We start from the raw sequence: 23,878 nt of genomic DNA, 5'->3' as shown, positions 1-23,878 counted from the left end.
AGAAAGACAGTAAATGGCATCTCTCTCTCTCTCTCTCTCTCTCTCTGTGTGTGTGTGTGTGTGCGTGTATGTATGTGTGTGTTTGTCTCAAGACTTTAAAAAATAGTCTAGGTATTTACCTCAACAATTTATTCTCCTGGACTTTCTACTAAATGATTAATATCTTTGGAATATGATTTCTAATTCTGTAAAAATAGAATAATGCTTATCTGATATCTCCTAAGATACTGAGATGTTCCAGACTGATGCTTTACCTATATTCATGCTTTATAAGCTTCAAAGTAGTAAAGAATGCAAAATATAAGGGCTAGCATTGTGGCTTAGTTGGTTAAGCCTCAAACTACAATGCTAGCATCTCATATTGCAGCCAGTTCTAGTCCTGGATGCTCCACTTCTGATCCATCTCCCTGTTAATGTGCCCAGGAAAGCAGGGGAAGATGGTCCAACTGCTTGGGCCCCTGCACCCATGTGTGAGACCCAGAAAATGCACTGGGCTCCAGGTATCAGTATGGCACAGCCCCAGTTATTGTGGCCATTTGGGGAGTGAACCAGTAGATGGAAGATCTCTCTCTCTCTCTCTCTAATTCTGCCTTTCAAGTAAACAAAAATTAATGTTTTAAAATGCAAAATACAACTTCTGATAATAGTTTTGAATACTTGGTGGATTCAATTAAATTTAAGTAAATACTTCTAAATTAAATACTTCTAAAAATATTCAGAAGTGTGTGACTGAGACTGACACAATGCTAGCCAAAAGTACCTCTGGTATAAGGTTTCTGCAGTCTGTAACAGCCTGAAGGGGAGCAATGAACAAACACTGCAATCTAAGTAAGATTTTACAAATCACTGAAACTAAAAAGAAGCTGCAGAACGTTTCTGAAAATATACTTGTGAATTTAAACAATTTCGTAATAGTGTTGTGAAGATTAGCTTACTATATATCTCCTATTAAGTTGTATACACTGTCTAATTACAAACGTTTAAATGTTCTTACATGAGAGCAGTAACATTACTGAGGGTGACCTCTGTTGCTTTACTAGTGTTCAATTAAGAAAAACATTTGGGTATAATAAATCATATTGAGATATGTTTTCAAGCTGGATTATAAATAAGGACATATCAATTTTTATGTTGTATTTACTTACAAAAAAGAACATTATAACCCTCTGGGATATGTTTCTCAATATAGTAATTAATTTTCCAGGTTTGTAATTAAACAGTTTCAATAAGTTGCAATCAGGAGGTAATAACATTCAATTAAAGGCACAAGACACATTTTCACCTTAAAATGTTTTTACCCTTGAAGTAATACCAATGGAAGAGGATAAAATAGGGTATTAACACTTTTCAATTACGCTAAATGACTTTAATCCTGCAAATGATGTCCTACTTTAATTAGAAGCTCTTCTCTTTATTGCAACATGATGGATGTCCACTTTATTAGATTCAAGTGTGACACTATAAGCCCACTTTACATAAACATTACCATGTTATTAAACTCCTTCCAAAAGGAGTGATGTTTGCTGGTCTGTCAGGAATATAATTTCAAAATGCTGTTGCTCTCTTCTAAAATTTGTATTCCTATCTAAGGGTAGACGTTTCCTATATATGAAACATAATTTGAGAACAAGCTAATTCTCCTGTGGAGTTCAAATATATTACTGAAATAAACCATCTAACAGAGAAGGGTCTAAATTTTAAAGCCACTTGAAAATGATACAATAACTCAAAGTGTGCACTTTCCTACAATTAGCCATTAGAATACTAATTTACATAGCACTAATACATCAGATGGGCTTAATTCTCCCTGGGATCTCTTCCTTTCTACAATGTATTATAAGTCCACCTTCTAAATGATTCGTTGACATGGAAAATGGCATTTGATTGAGGTTAACCCATCATCTTTATTCCCTGCTTGCATGACATAGGCAAAGAAAATGGATTACAAGCAAAACCCAGGAACTCCATAGAGCTCTTCTTGCCTTGAAGTGCCTGGCTGTCCTATTAGTGCAAATTGGCATTATCAGCACATATTGAGGAATATGGACCATTAAGTCTAGGCTTTTAACTCTTTCTACTGCTGGAAAGTCATAGATCACGACAAAAATTGGATGCTGGAGACAGTAAGACCAATTTATTTTCCTAACATCCTGGTTCATGATTTGAAAATTTAAAATTTGTTCAAGCAGTTCTTTTTTTGTTCTCAGTCTGTTCTCTGTCCCTCTCTCTCTGATGGGAAGGAAATGGTGAAGAAAAGAAAATTAGACATAATATTATAATTAAATCAAACTAAACCTAAATAGAAACTTTGTGTAACTCTGAGCAGCAGTATCTGTAGAATTGCATGCCAATTTGTCAACAGAAAAAAAGGAATGCTACTTCATCATTATTTTTCTCAAAATCATTTTAAAATACTGTATCCCATTTGCATATCATCTGCTTATTGGACTATAGGATCAAGATGTATTTTATACAATACCCTCTATGCAATGTGGAAATGTCATAATAAGATACATGATGATGGCTTTCACTAAATACATGGGTGGATTTAAAGAATAAATTTGCAATAATCAAACTGTTTTACATCATTATATTTACTATCAGGTACATCACAGCATCTTCAACTACATAATATGAAAAGCATTTGTACATATAAACCAACTTATTTGTGTAATCTCCATGACTTAAAAGAAAGGGGTTTTAACTTCATGTTTTAGATTAAGAAAAATGAGCTTCAGCAAAGGTAAATAGAACTACAAAGACTGTGCGAGTCATATGAAGAAAATGGTTTTCAAATTCCTCTTCAGGGTTGTGTTTATGTAATGTGATTTCACACTCACTTTGGAGTCATGGATGCTTTTATATCAGATGAAGTTTTACTTGAAAAGTCAAGGAATTTTAAGTAAAAATCTCATACTTGCTAAATGATAAAAAAAAATTGGGACACATGGTCTGGAACAGGTCTGATGTTGGACAAAGTGGGTGCCATCTTCCCTTAAATTCTAATCACCAACTTCATCTCTCCCATAGCACAGAGGAAATGATTCCAGTGAGGAGGAGTGTGGAAAGGAAAAAGGACTGAGTTCCAACTGCTAACTTGAGGATGGTACAGGAACCCACAATGAGATATGATGGTGGACCAAAACTTTCTAAGGCTGCTCTAGTGAGGTAGACATGTGTGAGTGCTAATCAGTAGCTTCTCTCAATGTATCTTAACATATTTTCCAGCTCTGACATAGTTTCTGGATTTCATGGAATTTTTGATGACTTCCATTGAAAGTGAACATGGATTAACAACAAAAGGTTCTGAGGGAGAACACAAGTAGAGTTCTTGTTGAACTACATGTATCCTCAGGAATAGTTCTGCAGAGCCTAGAACGAAAGTATGGGTTCCTCAGGAACACACAGATACAGTCTTAGGCAAAGGGCATAATTTCCAATTTATACTAAGGAGGAAATTCTACTCACTGTCTCAAAACCTAAGCACCTGTCCGTGTTTTAGCCAAGTTCTAATGTAACATATTCAACAAGCTTTTTGCAGAAATTGAGAGATATCATTGCACTAGTGAGGACAAACCAAAGCATTTGCAAAAACAAGACAGGTGTTGGCTCTTTCTGGTACACAATGTGTTATCTCCTGTCTAAAACAACAATGAAAAAATACCCTTCTTAAGTGGAAGCATGACTAAATTAGTGATTTTTTAAAAGTCATTTATGCTGAGTGGGGATTGACATTCTAGGTCAATTAAGGGAAATAGATTTTGACTATTTTTCAGGAACCAGGGATTATTATAAGTATTTTATATACATTAGCTCACTTGATCATACAAAGCAACACACTGGAAAAAAGCAAAATTATCTTTACTTTCAGGAATTTTAAATAGATACAAAGGTTCTGGTTGGACTTTTCAAAATAATTTCATTACACTGGTTTGAACCTATTTTATATAAGACACAGAATTTTGTAAAGTTAACATTAGCACATAAAGAATGCTGTACTGGAACATCTGATACCCGCTTGTTTTAGAATTCTCTCATTTTTTTTTTCAAAGAAGAGACATTTAACACTGATGACAACAGAAGCAAGGCAAACCGTAAGGAGCCCCAAAGAGAGGAGAAGTGCAGAGACGTCAGTAAACAGGCCTCACACTCACCTGGCTTCCTTCTTTCTGCCAAAAAACAGCTGGCTGTGGGTTTCCTTTAGTTTCACAGGGAAATGTCACTGTCCGACCTTGAGCAACAATCTGATCTCTTGGCCTAACCACAAATTGTGGAGGAGCTATAATTTAAAAGGAAAGAAAGTGTGTAAATATCAACTGTTGACAAAGAAAAAGATATCAAAGAGGAAATCTGGTACTAAATGGATTGCTCAGGGCCAGAGAGAGGCTACAGCTTTTGATTTACTTTCACACATCTCCCAAAACACAAAAGAAATGGAGAAAGAAGACTCTATCAAATGTGGAGAAACAAGTAAACTTATTAGCAGACATATCTTAAGCATAGTCCCTTGCAATCCTGTGACCTATAAGCTTGCATAGGAAATTAAGATTTATTATGATTCTAGCATTTCTAAGTAAAAACATGGTTTCCTAATTTGGTTCTGGTTATTGAATAAACACAGAAATAAAATCACTCCTTTACACAAACTCTCCTTTGTCTAAAATCAATCTATTGGCAAAATGGATTTTCTTGCAATATTTGCAAAATATTGAGGTACAAGGATACCAGAAGGAATAACATATGAACTCTATTCTTGAAGTGCTTATATTCTAGAATTCAAGAAGAGAAGGGTTAAATACATTGAAGAATTGAAGAGAGGTTTAGCATACAAAATAACTAACAAGAAATGTATTTAAGTGGCTAATTCAGTTTAATGTATTTCATTTAGATAGATAAGCATTAGTGAACAATTACTAAGTTCTACTGGGCACCAAAGACAGAGGGAAGAAAAGCTTTTATCATACTGCCATCAAGTAGTGCACAATCTAATGGAAAATAAGACAAACAGGGGCCAGCACCGTGGCGCAATAGGTAAATCCTCCGCCTGCAGTGCCAGCATCCTGTATGGATGCTGGTTCTAGTCCCAGCTGCTCCTCTTCCCATCCAGCTCTCTGCTATGGGCTGGGAAAGCAGTAGAAGATGGCCCAATTCCTTAAGCCCCTGCTCCCACATGGGAGACCTGGAGGAAGCTCCTGGCTCCTGGCTTCGGATCGGTGCAGTTTCGGCTGTTTCGGCCATTTGGGGAGTGAACCAACAGAAGGAAGACCTTTCTTTCTGTCTCTCCCTCTCAATGTCTATAGCTCCATCTCTCAAATAAATAAATAAGTATTAAAAATGGCTTCAAAATTAAAAAAAGAAACAAACAAACATGAAGACAATGATAACTTACAGAAAACTGTGCCAACAACTATATAAGATGATGGTAAGTGAAACCACAGAAATATTCTCAGATCACAGTGGAGAAGCACTTACATTACAGTGCATACAATACATGTGATAGAGTTCAAGAGAGAGAGGGGTCTTTTGTGTTGCGGTAGCCAGGAAAGGCTTTGTGTAGGAAATGGATGTTATGGAAGCTTTGACAAAACAGCAGCATTCAGATAAGTGGGAAAGCAAACACATTCCAAGCAAAGAGCTCACTGAGCAAAATATAAGAAGCAAGAACACATGCAACATACAGAATGTAACTTGGCAACAATGGAGGGCCCAAGTTATATCAACATCACTGGTTATAAAACCAAGCTTTTATTCTCCCTCTCCCTAAGTTGAGATAGACAATCGGAATTTTTGGATACATACAGTATGGGTAGGTGGGGTGTTTAAGCAATTAAATTAGGGAGTTCGGTTGGGAGACTAGTAAAGTGCTATAAGCAAACATAATGAGACAAAGATGCAAGTCATTCAGAAGAAATGAAAAGAAAGGGATAGGGACAAAAATCCCAAGGAGGTTCAGATTTAAATGATAGAGAAAAAAGTGAAAACTAGTACACAGTGTAATGAGTTTTCACATGGTCATTTTTATACCAATATCCAATTCTCTTACAGAAAAAAAAAAATCTATTCTACGATTTTTACAAACACCTGTTTCTACTTTAACCGGTCACTTACACTAGAAACACAAGAACAAGGAAACACTTTAAAATTAGCTATAATCATTAGAACCAGGTATACACAGCAACAGTCTTAAAATCCAAACTGTAAAGGTTTCTAACAAACAATGTCCTGTAAAGACCTTCACCCAGAATTTTTTTCAATCTCTTAGGAGTATATGAGTATAGATTCAAGCTCGGAGTAAAATATGGGGTAGCCCAAGTCCACAGCCAATTATTCATCCTTATAAGAATGATAGCACTGACAAAGCAACAGCATGGTTTGGATTTTTTTTTTCCAAAACATTCAGTAAGATTTGTATTTACTTATGTCTTTGGTGCCCTGTTAGACTGCCTCCTAATTCAACACATGCAACACATACCCCAGGGACAAAAAGGATAAATCTACTAAGTTAAATTTTCTTTTATAACTGTAGATAACAGAAGACACACTCCAGCAGTACAGGGAAGCCAGATTTATGGACCTATTTGAACACAGTGTGCTTTATGTTGTATTGCTTTTTCATGATATTACTTGCTCTCCATACAATCTTCCCCGTATTTCTACACAATTCCACTAAATCAGCCAATACACTGATGATTTGTACCCATGTTTTCTAATGGGAATGATATAGTTCAAATAAATGCTATAAAATTGCTTCAGGAGAAACTCTTAAAATACTACAGTGTCCATTTTTCAGTAGAGATGTGAAGCCACTAGGCCTTTGTACAAAAAATACTAAAGGTTTAAGGTTAGTCTCTATCATTTATAATATTTTAGAAAAATGCTGTCTGTCTTGAAAAGTTGAAGAATCAGTGAATAGTTCTTTGTGCTTTGCAATCAATCCAGTGAAAGAAAAGCAATAGTGCCCATATGGACAGCAGCTAAGGGAGAAACACTGAGTAATTTAGTTTGTATCTTATCACTAGAATTTACAAAAATCAGCTATTTAATAGTCTTTAAGAAAAGTCACCTTTTCAGCTTATCAGTTCACTTGCAGTGCTTTGGGCCAGAAATAATTTAAATTAGCTCATATGAGTACTTAGTACAATTTTAGAGTCCCAGATGGACCATTCTGTCTTCCTTTGTCAATTTTTATAATTTAATAACTGATCATACACATGATTAAAATCATCAAATGAAATATTGAATGAAAGCAGTGAAAACATTTTATAACTTTAAGTATTTGGTTCTTTACCTATCATCTATTTCCAATAAATTAACATCTATGCTTTACATATAAATACAGACTTACTTGAATTTGATTTTCAAACTTTTTAGAATCTTTTTTTTTTTTTTTGCAGATAAGTATTTTGCAATATACCTTTGAAATCCAGATCCTACAACTCTCACACAACTGTTGAAATATAGTTACCTATACAGGACTGGAAAATCACCACACTGATGCATGCACTTTCCTAAAAATGATCCAATTCATCCATTTAGTCCCTCAAAAAATACTGGGTGACTAAAAATTATGAAACATTCTATGGGGTACACAGGATGGGAAGTTAGTAATAAATTGTGTTTGTCCTATGGCAAAGACCCCAAAGGAAATATAAAAATAAACAAATATAACAGAATACTGTTTGTTTAATAACGAAAAATGCAAGGAGCAATGGAGGAAGAAGAGTTGAACAGAATCAAATCAGATCATGTCATGGAAGAAAAAGGATGTGAAGGGTTGGCTACACTTGCTCTGTGTTTTGAAGCAAAAGGAAGAGTTCACAAGAAAAGGACAAAGTAGACACCTAGGATGAAGAACAGCATTTGACAGAGACACGTCTAGGTGATGTAAACAGGTAAACTAGTTAATGTAAACAATTTTGATAATAAAAGGAATTTGAGATAAAAGAGGTAATGTTAGATAGGGCCATACATTCATGCTAAAGGTTCAAAATTTTGCATCAAAAATTATGAACATCTAAGATGTTGAGGGATGTGTGTGCAAGAAACATAATCAGATGTATGTTCTTAGAAAGAATATTCTGGAAGCAATGTGGATAATCATATGACAAAGACAGAGGCAAAGGGTGTGAAAATCCTTAGTAAATTTGGGCACAAAAAATCCAATTGAGAATTGTTATTCATAGTAGTACCTAAAGGAGTCATATCATAACAAAGTTTAAAGGCAAAGACATTCTAAATATTATAATATTATCACTAATGATATAATCTAAAAAGGTCAAATTATAACTTTGTGAACTTTTCTCAATACTGAATTTTTAAAGACCACTCATAAAAAGCTATGGGTATTTGTGTTATTCACTCTATGAAATATCTTTTCATGTGATGTTTACAAAGGGACTTCAAAATGTTTAAGGAAAATGGAATTTCAAGATAAATTTACTTTGATGCAAAAATTTTGAAATCTATGCATAGTTTTTCAATAATACCCATTTTCTACGAACTTTTAAAATACTCCCTAGTATTTATTCCAGTTTATTATGAATATGCTTTATTTTTAACTTCTCCAATAGCTTCTTTTCATCAGAACACATGCCAAACTGACCTCACTGAAAGTTGAATCATTTTATTGTTCTTAAAATGAAAAAAAAAAAAAGCAGGACATTAAAAATGTGGAAGTATTTAACAAAGCAAAAAGTTTAGCGTATCTGAGTCTCTGAAAACATATGTCTTTCCCTATTGTTACCTAAAGTTGGACCATCAAAAATAATAACATCAATCACTTTTGCTTTTGTAGACTCTTTCTCTCCCTAACATCTTACACTGCAATCTTCGGTGAAGGGGTATCATCTACAGAAACTTATTTTTAAGGCTTTTAAAATGAAAAACTACATCAATATTTCCTCTGATCACAACTACAGCTTCAGTCTTTCTGCCAGGTGGCAGTGAAATGGTTTGAAAAGAGCCCTCGGCTGATAGCACCAATAGGAGAGAGTAGACTGAGGTGACATTTTATCAACATAGTACAATAGCACCATGTGTGCTATACATAAAATGGATTTTTCTATGATGGCCTTCATTAAATATAAAAAAACCACAATTATGTCCTCAAGACAACAATTCAAAACACACATTTAAAGCCAACGTGCATGAAAGAGATTGAGTTATAAACTGCAGACAAATATACTAGTTACAGAAATGGGAGTTTTCCTATATATTTCAAAAAAACCCAGCAAAATTAGACAAATCTTTTCTAACTATGGTGTGATAACATACTTGCTTAATCTGCCGGGTGATTATACCTAATTGCTTTGGCTATAAGAAGAAATGAGCTTCAGCAAACACAGTGGCACAATTCAGTGTTGAATCAACACAGGTTGAAAAACAAGAGCTCTCTAAGAAAAGCATGTTGTGTGATAACCCAGAGAAGTAGACCCAAATATAACAAGGTCAATTAAGATTAGAAGTCTGGGAGAGTTCACTTGAAATTGTGTTTTGAGACTTTAAATACAATGCACAGTGAATTAGATTTGAGTTCTGCTAAATTATGCTTTGATACTGCATTGAGCCCAAGCTGGCTTCAATCAAAGTCACGCTACAGCTCTGTTATGCTAATGCCTGCTGGTGAGAGTGAGTGGGTGATATGGAAATCAGATGGCTGAACATGAGTAGGAAGCATAGGCCATGCATGAGGTGGGCTTTGAGACGAGGGGATGGAGGACCCTAAAGGTTAATCACATCATGTTCAGAGTTGTTTCTACAGGAAAATATGACTGTGTGTGGCAGGCATTAACATGGAGTCAGTCAGCGGTTAGGTACATTAATATGTGATACAGGGTGGTTACAGGCATACTCAGCTGCTCTTGTTCTTTGGGTATAATTTTTTGCCTCAATGAATAAAATTTTTATTCAGTATTAATATCAATTTTGAACTTGGTGACAAATTCAAGTGGCAAGAAAGTTTTTGCTATTTAATAGTATTTGGTTATTAAATGTTAATATTAACATATTTTAAAAACATTCTCTTTCCACACTCCCTTGAGTTGAAGATGTGCTTAGTCACAAACTATGTATTCCAACAATAATAATTAACATTTGGTGGATACTTATTAAATGCTGGGAATATATTAAATCATTCCTAGGCAGTATTTCATTTACAATTTTAAAAAATCTATGATGTGAAGACAAGTAAGCTGAATTTGCTGAAGGGTACACAGGTTCTCAAAGAGTTAGAATAGCAGACAGCTTGGTTCATTCCAATGCAACAGTCACATCTTTTTAACATTGAGCTGTTATGTTAATTTGGTTCATTTCAAATCATTATCTGATTCACTGATAATTTATCTATTACCAAATGGAAATGTAAGCATTTTGTTCAACAATTTTCAATGTTAGAACATTCTAAAAATCATAACACTATATTTCCCAGGATAATTTCTTTATTATTAAGCTAATTACAAAAAACTTGTATGCTTTCTATATACCTGTATTACAACATTTCTTAAATATACTTTCTTCAAGTAACTCTTTATTCAAACTCACAATGCTTTATATTGTATTGCAATGAAAACCTGCAAGGCTTGATTAGACTTCAGTCTACTCTCAGTATAGCATTTTGACTTCTACCCACTGGATCAAGATTTAGCCTCTCGAAACTCATCTGTTCCCACACTAGGTACAGCAGACCAATTTTCTTCCAGTGACTCACATATGCATTTGCTTGTTCCTGTGGTTAACCTATCCACTATCCTTTGATCCATGTTGTCTACAATGATCTTGTATTTGTTTTGTATTCTTTCTGATTTAAGGTACTTGCCCTTGCTAACATTGTTTGGTTCACTATTTTTGCCCCCTGCCTATACAACTTCCTTCCTCTCTTCAGTGGTAAGCTCTGACTGATACAGGGTGAGACTCTTCAAATAGCAAGAACTAAGTGAATTTCTTAGAATAGGAACTTCAAAAACAAAACCTTTGATCTACTCAATATTTTTTTCCATCACATTATACCTGAAGGATATGACACATTCCCACTAGCAATAGTGACTCACTACTGAAATAATTCACATGGGGTAGAGACAAAGAAAATATGCTGTTGGAAAAAAAAAAGGTTGCTAAGCAATTCTGACATAGCCTTCAGTAGAGACTGCCCCTACATCAAATTTAAAATTTCTGGCCCCAAACTATAAGTGAGTTGTACTATCCCTGGGGAACAAAAATACTATAGACAAATGCATGAATTGTGTTCAAAATCCATCCTAGAAGTTTTCCCAATCAAGAAACAGATGAGTCATGTTCTTACAATGGCATATTCACCACTAGTATGAGATTAATATGTACTCAAAGTATAATCAGAACAGGTTGGCTTCTAATTGATAAATGACTATTGTTACAACATATTAAATTCTATTTAATCTTTACTATTTAACAATTTAATATTCCATTTGATTTTAAAAGCATATCAGTTAATATTAGAATGCATATGTGTCTTAAAATATTTGCTCTAAAGCTTCACATATAATTCAGTTCAGAGGAAGAAAAATCTTTATAAAGGAAAATATAAATTAGAAATAGAGGATTTAAAAGAATCATTTTTATAAAGCCAATTTAATCACATTTTATTCATTTGCCACTTGCCATTATTTCCAAAGAATATAAATGATCAAAATGCTAAAATTACTTACCTTTCCAATTAACTACTTTTTCTTACTATGGCAACAGCTTTTCTAGATGAGTGATTTGTTTCCCAGTTATTAAACTTGTATTTAATATTAAAAATTCTTATTTCAAGGTAAGATATCACTATATCTATTTTAATAATAATCTAATATATACAAGTAGATAATGTTGTTTCAATACTAAAATGAAGAAGAAGTTCTAAATGGCTTACTGCCTTCATAAATGTGAAAAAACAAAGTAAATGTACACAAAGAATAGGATGATTATAAGGAATCATGATAATTACATCATGCATCTAGTTAGGCTTTGCATTCGGCAGTCTGCCTATGAAAAGTTTCACTTATATACATACAAATCACATTCAGTCCATGAATGAAAACCCATATATCACTATTATGTAGCTTGCGGTCTCTATACATCCGTATCACACTTAGGGAATTTGATGATCGTTGTAAGACTAATCAGAAGAGTTACACAGTATCTGAACTTCTCCCACCCAAGATTTTTAATTATCTAAAAGCTTATAAGCAGACCAAGAAGTTACCTAATTATTATATACTATGACTACAAAATATTAGAAATTGTCCTAAAATTGCATTTCATAACAACTGTGAAACAATTCCAATAAAGGTAAAAAGTTCTGGTTTTATTGTGGCAAGTATGCACCCAGAGAAGTATGCATATGTTCTGCTACAGTGGTTTCTTTCATTTATAATCACATATAACATACTTTTCTTTGAACTATAACAATGTAAATATCCAAATGAAATCATTATAATAGTACATAAAATGTAATGGACAGAGTACCTTTGAAAACAGTGAACACATTCGGTTAACAACACCTTTCATTTTTGGATCTTATAGGGAAGCATATAAAATCTGTTATAACACACAGCTATAAGTACACAGTCATTTTGTACTTCTGTCAATGCCTTTGTATTCTTTAAATACACCATACACTACTTGAAAACACCAGAATAATAAATTTGTGCTAGAAATGAACTCAGATATTGCTTGGCACTGTAATTCATAACACTATTCAATTATTTGAAAGAAATATTTAATGATTTATGGTCTGAGAGATCTCAGGCCTATGTCATCTGAAATTCACCTTACACTACTGGAAAATATTGAATCATGTGACAGCATGATGACCCCAGTACAGGCTGCAAGGCAGTGTATACTGAGCAAAGCAAGCACTTGACACTGGCCTGGAATAAAGCAGAGATAGGGGAAGGAGGAGTCAGGGCCATGAGGGAAAGATGGAAAGGGGGAGGGGAGAAGAGGAGAGTGGAAAAGAGAAGAAGATGCAAACAGGGTAGGAGGAAGGGAGAAAGAGATTAGGGAGAGGGAGAGAGAAAAAGGAATAAAGATGCAGGGAAAAGAGAAGGATGGCGATGGGGTAGGAGAGGTGTGGAGAGACGAAGAGAAGACATAAAAAGTAAGAGAGGCAGGAAGGGACGAGGGAGAGAGATGGAAATGGGGGAGCAGAGAAGAAGGGGAAGAGAGTGGGGTGAGGAGGGAGAGAGAGAAGTGACACTCTGATTTGTTCTTTCAAACCATAGGGAAAGGGTGGGAGGTTGTTCCTCACTGGTGGGAAAACACAGCCAATACAGTAAAAATTGAGAAACTTCAGACTACACTAAGGAAAACACCATATTACCCTACCTGACGTCTTTGTGCACTTGACAATCAAGGTCACTGTGGAACCATGTATTTTTCCATGTAAATGGACCCTACTAGCTTTAGCAGATCTACATTCATCCTATCATGGTTTTAAACAGTGCTAGCATTGTCATAAATATAAAACAACACAAAATATAACTAAGCAGGGTATGCTTATACATCATTTTAAACTTTACTAAGTGTCAGATTACTTTTTAATTGTAGGTAAAATTGGAAATCACATAACTATAGGAATTCTGGGATTCGACATAGAATTGTCATAGAACTTTTAAATTATACATGTTACCGAGAACACCCTAGAAAAATCTATCAAAATAATGAACAAATTCTGAACTTCTATGTACCATTTTCCCATATTATTCTGTCTTTACCTTTAGATAGCTTTGCCTTTCTATGTTGCCTTCCTGACTAAAATACTGAAAATAAAAATGCACAATTTTGCTTTATTTATGGCACTGTTAATTGGCAAGGAAAACACTTAAAATGAATTAATTATTAAATAAGGCAATATTCATGCTATTGTTAAAGATATTGACTCACTATTGACCTGCAAAAGGGGAATCATTTATAAGGTAGTGAAATAAATTCTTTCAAGATCCAAAATTCCTAAACTGGGAAACCCAGCCTTCTCATATGTTGGGTAGAAGGGATTTTATAAGTCGGAGTGAGGAGGGGAAATCTATAGCTTAAAAAGGGCTCTTCAACTAAATGGTGAGACGAGACATCCATTTTCACTCACTTAACCTGTCAACTTGCCAGAACTGTCATGTCAGCACTCCAGCTAAACCACGAAGGCTGATCACATCCCATTATCTCATTCTTTAGAGAAAGACTGCATGAAGATGCCAATCAGAAAAAAAAAAAAAAAAAAAAAAAACCTTGCAAGTAAGGAACAAATGTACTGATGCTGAAGGGTTGCTTAGTTAACGGAATTTTAATATGCAACTGCAATGTTTCTTAATAACATTAATTACACGCTTAGTAAGGCACCATCCTAACTCATTAGTGCCTTCTTTCTGTTGTATTTTATCTCCTACTAGCAGAATGGGGAAGATGTGATTGGTCTGTTTCTATTAATGTAGCTCAATCTTTTTAAAGCACTATTTACAGCTGCTTGCATAAACATTTTCTAGGCAAGTATTACCTATGTATGCATATGCGTGGATCAATTAACTGCACCAGCATTTGGCATGCCCCTACCCCACGGAAGTGTTAGGCTAGGCCCAGAGGCAGCAGAAAGGCAGCACCATAATATATCTATGGAAAAAGAGCTAGTAGTTTTGTAGAGAAAATGAAAATAATACCCTGAATAAATCTGGGAAGCTGAACTTATCAAACTTATCATAAGAGAGATTTAGAAAGGCATTTAGATATATTTTAACTCAAAGGTTAAGCTGCTAGTTTATATACTTTTTTTTTTTTTTTTTGGACAGGCAGAGTTAGACAGTGAGAGAGAGAGACAGAGAGAGAGAAAGGTCTTCCTTCCGTTGGTTCACCCCCCAAATGGCCGCCACAGATCGCGTTGCACTGATCCGAAGGCAGCAGCCAGGTGCTTCCTCCTGGTCTCCCATGCAGGTGCAGGGCCCAAGCACTTGGGCCATCCTCCACTGCCTTCCCGGGCCACAGCAGAGAGCTGGACTGGAGGAGGAGCAACCGGGACAGAATCTGGCACCCCAACTGGGACTAGAACCCTGGGTGCCGGCTCCACAGGTGGAGGATTAGCCTAGTAAGCCATGGCGCCAGCCTAGTTTATATACTTTTAATGATTCCAGTTGCGTACTACTCCCTTGAGTAAAACATTTATTATCTTTTAAAAAGTAGTGTCAAGCAGATAATATTGAGTTGTAATGCACATCATAACATATATATTTTATAGTGTACTTATCATGATATCTCTTTCTGTCTACAAGTTGCTGTAACTTGGGGCCGGTGCTGTGGCACAGCGGGTTAACGACCTGGCCTGAGGTACCGGCATCCCATATGGGCGCTGATTCGTAACTCGGCTGCTCCACTTCTGATCCAGCTCTCTGCTGTGGCCTGGGAAAGCAGCAGAAGATGGCTCAAGTCCTTGGGCCCCTGCACCCACATGGGAGACCTAGAAGAAGCTCCTGGCTCCTGGCTTCAGATCAGCACAGCTCCCGCCATTACAGCCAATTGGGGAGTGAACCATTGGATGGAAGACCTCTCTCTCTCTGCCTCTCCTCTCTCTATGTAACTCTGACTTTCAAATAAATAAATAAAAATCTTAAAAAAAAGAAATCATATTAAATGAAAAATAACCTATACATTAATATATAAGGTATATTAAAAAAATTATATATTTATTGACATATAAAGACATGAATATAGAATTAAGACAAAAGAAAGCCAACACAACTAATATGTTTGAAGAAGTGAAACAAATCTTCAAAGATAAAAACAAGATAAAACATTCTTGAAATAAAGGAAATTAAATCTTGAAAGTGCTAATTCAAGGAATTGGATGTGTCCCAGGAATATGCAATACAGCCTGATCAACACAGATATAACACAGCAAAGTTATTTGGAAGAAGGAACTACATGGATACTAAAATGGGAAAAGAACATTCCAGCAAAAGAGGAAAATAGCGTGAAAGCTTCAGATTTCACCACAGTGCCATTCAGTATCGAGACAATAGAATATTTTCGCACAGTTCTGAGAAAAAAAGGCAATATTTTATACCTAGACTCCATATAGAGACAGCAGACAAATATTGTTCAAGCACACAGGCCAAATCCAACACAGTGTGCAAAGTGACATGTAGTTGTTTTCAACTTTAAATACTAGAGCTAACTTAAGATATTTCAAATGTTTCACATTATGAAACTATTGGGATATACAAGTCGAGCACATTTTTTAAACCTGTGATTTAATCAAAACACATGGAGCAAGGAAAAACATGATGCCTAATAATAATTGAATGGGACCCTGCACGAAATGGCTGATCAGTGCCAAGTGTGGGACGCAGTTAAGAGCTCTAAGGAGAGACATGATCCCATCAGGTTACAGGGTACCAGTTGTCCAAAGAAGGGGTTCATGAAATCAAATTTTAGGTCTCATTCCAATCTCACTCTATATGTCTATGATACAAAACCCTTCTCAACATGGAGAGATTCATACATAATAATAGTATATTTTCTAATTACAAATAAACAATGATATATCCGATAATAAACTATACAGAGAACATTATGTTTTCCAAATTTCAAAGTGAAGAGGGAGACAGGATACTGAAAATATCTGTCACATCATTATTTAAGTAATGCCTGATATAGAATTTCCCCTAAATTAAGCTTTCAAACATTGACTTTTTATTGGACTTCTTGGTGGGCTCAAAAATGAAAAAAAAAAATACTTCACTGCATACTATAACAAAATACCACTTCAACTCATGAAATTTTCCAAAAAGCTTTCTAAGAGAGGATATATTTAATTTTTGCCTTTCAGTGGTTGAAACATTGGAAAAATCTGTCCCTAGAGATTTCCATTTAAAGTAGTGGCTACCTCTTTAAAATAATAATCTAAAAATGTGGAATTTTGCTATATATAATATATATATATATATGACATATATATATATATATATATATATAAATTCTTTGGGGCCAGTTATGTTTTTTTTTTATTAGAAAGAAACATAGATTTGAGTCACATTCGGAAATACTCAGAATTTTCCATAAGGTTGTGTACATTGTCAGCTTGGTTTTGATATTTTAAGTAAGTTTCACCTGATACATCCAGCTTTTCAGTTTCTATACCCAAGGCAATCAGCACTTAGCATATGGTACACAAGATAGAAAAGGAAGCAGGGCACAGCTTCACAAACAAGGCAGCTGGTAGATTTGTTAGTTCTTTTCCAAATTACTCATCATGTTTTGAGTTGCTGCTAGAAAAAATGTGTTGCCCATTTCCAAAATAGATGTTCTTTTTTATTTTTAAGCATGGGTAAGGCTTCCAATAGAAAAATAAGACAGATGGGTATAGGAAGTACGATATTTATCCCTATTTAGACCATTTTCTTCTGTCAGTTCCTTCAGCAGATTTTTCCAAATAAACAAATGAATATTTCTACAATTCCTACTTAACTACGTCCCAGAACATGTTCTTGCTTTTCATACAAAGAATGCCTTTAGAACAGTAAAAAGTCAAAACTAGAGGAAGGACTGGTGGATTTTTAATGAACAAAGTAGTTTTAGTATAGATTTTGTGATAACAACCAAGTAGGGAAATTGGATGAAAGGGCTCTTTCTGAGGGTCTATCGACATTACAGCTGTGTAGTAGAACCTGACATTGGTAAGGGCATGCCTGAATACTCCCAGTAGTAGTTCCCATACTGGGGATACTCTAAATCAAGCTTTCCTGAAATTTCAAAATTGCATTCCAGAAGGTTTTGCTGCAATTGCAATTTGCATATAGCTGCAAGTTCTTTAACCCAAATGCAGCAAAGAAGAGTCACACATTTGGAAAAGAAACTCCCAGTTTTGGATTTTATAGGATAGAGCCTTCCACACAGACTACCAAGAATTTTCATTCAGGGAAATGATAAGTATTCCAAAATTTGTATTGTTTTCCAATTTTCTTTCAAATGTTTTGGACGAGAACTACCTCCTGAATTTTCTTTACATTTTGTATCAGTAGGTATTCCTTTATTTACTCTATATAGGGATTGGAAGTTACTTTTTTTCCCCTGTGTCCTCCACCTTGTAAAATAACCTTTATGTCACCATTAAAAGCTTTGAAAGTAAAAACTTTGATTTGCATAATGTAGTTTTTCTATGACTTGAATATTTAATTCATTATTTCACCCAACTTATACCTTCTGACCCTACAATAAGAGTTCAAATGCCTGTAGTTTGTGAATTAAAATTGATACTCAATGATGATGAAGAAAAAAGCATGCTAATTCTCTCATACTCAGTCTCTTTGGTAATCCAACAAAACTGTATCCAACATTCAGTTTCCAAAATTAATAGTAGTTGTCAAGTTTAAAGTATAGTTCTTCATATTTCTGAACATTGTCATAAGTCATTTGAGATAGATTTATGAAATGACAGACTTTCTCAGAATAAAGTACAATGTGTCAAGAAGCTATTTTTTATTTCCAGTCCAATGGGAATTTAAGAAATCATTTCAAACAAGAATCAAATAGAAGTAACTTTTTGAAATGCCTTGTAGGTGACAGATACATCTCAATACTCTGTGAACATCACCTTTTAAAACAAATGCACTCTTTTCTTTGTTTAAAGGTTTTAAATATATTGGAAATTATTGACATTGTTTTATGTTCTGGGAACTTGTAAAATAACAGAAATCAATTCATGGTACATTGGCACAAATTTCTATAAATACTTATAATTTAAATGTGATTTTTCCTGTTTATCTGTAATGTCATGGTTTCAATCGCTGCCAGTGCTAAACCAACCGTAATTTTGATGTACTTCATTCCATTCTTTCTATTTACACGTGTTCTCAGCCAACCATCTACCTCTTTTCATATTTACCATAAAACTGTAATGTTTAATATCTTTAAAAAAAGCCTAAATAATGATGTGAAGATTTTTATATTGCTTGGTCATTAAGAATTCCAAAAACAGGTCAGATTTATAAATCTTTCCATTGAAAGTGTTTTATTATATAGTAGCTATAATTTGCTACAGATTATAAATGTGTCTCATATATACATATATAGATACATATCTATATATGACATATATGTGTTATATATAATGTATATATCTAGACATATATAACATATATATTATATCTATACATATATATAACATATCTATATATCTATATAGATATAGATATTCTCTATATATCTATATATGTATACTGAGAATATTTTGGTAGATGACAAATAAAATGAGGCTGTTTCTGGACCTGTGACCTAGTTCACAGATGTTGACAGAAGGACATCTGGCACAGTAGTCATGCAGCCTACTGTGTCAGTTCTCCCTTTGCTTTTTCTGTGTCATCTCATTGTTTTCCCGTCTCTAACTGTAGATGTCACCCCACAGACATCTAAAGTTATCATTAATGAGAATCCTTACAAAGAAAAGAAAATGAATCGTAAAAATTATAATACATTCCTCAATTTTCAAACATCAGTTGTAAAATGCACAACTGAATTAATAATTGTATCACAAGGAAAAAAAAACCTGTAGCTTATGTTTCAATTAATTGTACACTATAACTGCATTTCAAAAACATTAAAATGTGAAATGGTACATGTCTCAGAAATTCAGAATATGTCAACCAACTTGGTGTACAAAACAGATTTCACATATTTGATCAAACTGAAATAAAACCATTCCTGTAATAGCTTTGTTAAGTTAGCACTAATCTCTCCATTTTATAGAAGAAACAGCTGAAGACTGGGGAGAGTAAATGACTAAGGAGAATACTTCAATGAAACAGCAGTCCATGAATTCAGGTGGGGAAACCAAACTTCTATTTACTGTACTTGCTGTCCATGTAAGAATGCTAGGTCTGTGAATTTTGTAACCAAAGAGGAAAAACGTGTCACTGGGTTTGGACCAAAATACATCAAATGTCAACCTAGTCAAACCAGTATAGCAAGAAAGTGTTTGAAGCAAGATGGACAATTTATACAGCTCTCAAAATTGATTGAGTTACTGAAACATAATTTGGTATATTAACTAAGAAATGCACTAAATTATCCATTCATTTGTCTGTTTATGTATCCATATATTCATGTGCTTACAACACAATTATCAAGATTTTTTCTATTTAAACATATTTATTGGTAGGTTAAAATAAACCTAAAATAAATAAAATATCATTAAATCAATATATTGAAAAGACTTTATCTCCCAAATATTTACAAATAGTCATCACTTAAATTTCTGCAAGCACAAGCTGCTAACTTACTTCAATTCTGCAAAGCCAAATGGAGGACAATATGTATTAGCATCACAGACACAAACTTTTCACATCAACACAGCTCAGCTCTCCCTTCCCCACTATGGTAAGCATCTACTTACAATAACTTGAAGCATTCTACTTAATTTTTATTTAAACAGGCATGCAAATAATAACTATATAGCAATTGGAAATATTCCTAAAAGGCTAGGACTCTGAGCAGCTTAAAATAAAAGAAGTACATAAAACAATAGAACTTCTTAATTTAGGTTATAATCTTTTAACTAATGTCAATCATAATAAATAAATAACTTTTATGCATTCAAGAAAAACAGAAAAGTATTTTTTCCTTAAAAAGTTAGTGGTTTGTAGCATTAATCATTCTTATACTCTTCTATACAAAAATTATGACCCATTCATCACTAGGTAGCAAAAATCACCATGGTTTATCAAAAAACGTTTTATCAAAGAGATGAAAAAAATCAAGAGCAACTTGTAGAGCACAGCCCCATAGTAACATTTTAACATGGGTGAATAATCTATTTCATTCTATCAAATCCTGCTATGCATGAGTTATGAAGCATTGTGCAAAGCCATGCTAAATGGATAGAAGGATGGCTACTTACCAACAGGGCGAGCTGTAGACATTACAATGGTGTGGTGAGAACATAAAAAAGAAATTAAAAAAAGAAAAAAAAGAAAATTATCAGAATGCATGATGTGTAATGTCACACTTAAGTATGGACAATAGAGTGATTTCTAGCCTCATAATTCAAGTATGAACAGGGAGTCCAAGTTTGATAAAACTGCAATTTATAATTCTAAAGTACTAATTACTTAGAATCTCATAATGAGCTATCACCAATGTGAGAGATAGTGTAGGTAAAGTTTTATCATCATCATCATCATCATCACCACTTACTGTAGTTGTTATTTCAAAGATCTTGAGGTAAGCAGCCTTGTGCAACCCTGAAGTTAAGAACTTGATGAATATAACTATTCAAGTCACAGACTAGCAAATGTCATGTCAATACAAGGAGGTCTCACTGTCTGATTTAAATAGCAATTGGATTTTAAGCATGGTTAGTCAGAACCATTACAAGGACTATAGAAAAGCCCTTGACGCCGCTTTTCAGTCAGTAATAGGTTAAGATCACATCACTTTTCATCCATGGACAGGGCAGATGAAAATATAACAAATAGGTTGGAACATCCTTGGAGATTTCAACTCAGTAGCTCCCTAACTCCTGTTAAGCTTTCTTCTTTTGGCAGAGGGCAGGAAACAATGACTGACAAGTTGATTCTTGTTCACACTGAGAATAGCTTTCAAACTGCTACTTCAACAAATTATTATATTTTTATTATACCATAACTTTCAATCATGGAAATCAGTAGTCATGGGCTGTCCTTATTATGAATGAGTTGAAACTGTAAGAGATACACATGGACTTTAAGAAGGCTTTCTTTAAAAAAAAAAAGTTTGTTCTATTTTAAAATAATAATTAGGTAGCTAATCATTTTACAAAAATACAATTGACAAGTATATGAAAATGAGGTCTCATTATCCAAATGAAGTGGAAGTATATTTAGTAACATTTGAACTTGTGGGAAAAGTTACAACCAAAATATAATTTTTTTTCAATGGACAAGCTTTTCACCCACAACCCAGTGGACTGAGCCCTCCCTAGCACAGATAAAATGTGACTTAAGAGCATAGGAATAGTTTGTTACTGCTGATGACTCTTTGGGCATGGCAAGATAGATGCAACCCATTGAAAACATATCGGTGCTCATTCATTCACTCAAACACATTGGAATATTATCCACATGCAATCTCTAGAGACAACACGCCTCTACAATGAGAGTCACAGTCTTATCTTTATACTAGTCCCAATTAAAAGGGGGAAGACCAGAGCTGGTGCTGTGGTGCAGCAGGTGAGGCCTCCGCCTGCAATGCCAGCATCCCAATATGAGCACTCGTTCATGTTCCAGCTGTTCCACTTCCAACCCATCTCCCTGCTAATGCGCCTAGAAAATCAGTGGGAGATGGCCCAAGTGCCTAGGTTCCTGCACTGATGTGGAAGACCTGGATGAAGTGCCTGTTTCCTGGCTTTGGTCTGGCCCTGGCCTGGCTATTGTAACCATTTGGGGAGTGAAGTAGTAGACAGAGGATCTCTCTCTGTCTCCCTCTCTCCTCTTTTTGTAACTCTGCCTTTCAAATAAATAAATAAATCTTTAGAAAAATAAGAAAGTGGGATATAAGAAAGAAAAATAAGGTAATAAGAAAGAAAAAATGGCAACTGCAGCAGCAATATGAACATTCTGGCTTAGCTAAACCCTATTTTGCTCCCCAGCATATGAGGGGTGCTTCAAAAATCATGTGGCCAAATGGAATTGAAAGAATACACACACCCGTGACCTTCTTGAAGCCAAGTCCTATGGTTGGTTTGGTTATAGCAAGAAGAAAAGAGAAAAAGTCAACTGCCTACAGGATGATAATTTCTTTGTTTCTGCAGAGGGTATGGGAAAGAACACAAGACAACAGACTAACATAAAATTGTGCCTTGTTCTAACTGATGTAATTTCTCTTAATTTTGCTGATGTCCAATGGAAAAAGAATTTTGCTTTCATCTAGGGTTCTACGATAGTAAAGAAAGAAACAGAAACCATATGGAACATAAATAAAATGTTGCTTTTTTATTTTAATATAGAAAAGTTTTAGAAGAATCGAATCTGTATTGCCCAGGAAAGTTTTCAATATAATCTGTATTATGCAGAGCCAATTGAACAATGGAAGCATGAGAGGAAATACTACTTATAAATATGCAGTTTGTGTTAAGTCATTTTCAAGCCATTTAAAAAATTCTACCTGTGAATTATTTGATTAGAATGTAAATCTGAGGAAGTTCACTACTCTTGCTTCTAACAAAGGGAGCTACTTGATATTAAACTCAACTTTATAGTTTATTTTTACTGTATTTTTTTTAGAAAATGAAACTGAGTAGATCTTTTCACATTATGGCTATAAAACTTTCCTGATCTTTCCCCAATTGACTAAAATGAATGTTAAGATACTGATTTAGTAGAAGCATCCCAATAAAACTTCTTGTCTTTGTTACATAGCAACACATTTCACCCTAAAAAAAAAAAAAAAAAAAAAAAAAAAAAAAAAAAAAAAAAACAGCAGGTGGGCCTTTTCAAAATCAGCAAATTAAACTAAACTGTGTCCCTGCATTAAATGGATGAAAATGGACATGGCCTCTTGGGTCAGTTGACCCTGTTCTAATAAAACAATCCAGAGAAAGGCTGAACACTTCATTTATGTACATAGAAAAATGAGTCCAGAAAAAAATTTAAATCGTAGATAATAGCATTTTCCCCCTATTAACCTCTTAGCATTAGAAATCCCAACTGCTTTTCCTAATGGTAAAAAATGTTAACAACATTTTTACTCTAAATGATATTGTGCTATGCAGTTGTTGTTTTTTTTCTTTAACCCCATTTTTAGGTTTTAGTCTTGGATGAGTGATAAATACATACCACACAGAATACTCTAATCCATCAACAAGATACGGTAAGCGTAAGATTTGCTGATTTTTAAAAATGTGTTATTA

General features: G+C 34.4%; 1 protein-coding gene across 23 annotated transcripts in view; it reads right to left on the bottom strand.

The window, feature by feature from the left end:
• ROBO2 (roundabout guidance receptor 2) overlaps positions 1–23,878 on the bottom strand; it is a 1,407,887-nt gene that overhangs the window by 111,356 nt on the left and 1,272,653 nt on the right. For 22 of the 23 annotated variants that reach the window (XM_089330658.1, XM_089330657.1, XM_051859425.3 and 19 more), the window contains one exon: positions 4,155–4,279. In XM_089330658.1, the coding sequence (XP_089186784.1) occupies positions 4,155–4,279 (125 nt within the window). Of the gene's footprint in view, positions 1–4,154; positions 4,280–20,890; positions 23,424–23,878 lie in introns of those variants that run through there. The other variant, XM_089330672.1, reaches the window with a different exon arrangement.

The sequence above is a fragment of the Oryctolagus cuniculus genome, chromosome 4, assembly GCF_051225735.1.
Source record: "Oryctolagus cuniculus isolate XC-2025 breed Fujian yellow rabbit chromosome 4, ASM5122573v1, whole genome shotgun sequence".
NCBI classification, from domain to species: Eukaryota; Metazoa; Chordata; class Mammalia; order Lagomorpha; family Leporidae; genus Oryctolagus; species Oryctolagus cuniculus.
Note: the sequence above shows the minus strand (reverse complement) of the source record. Positions and strands in the feature narration are given on the sequence as shown.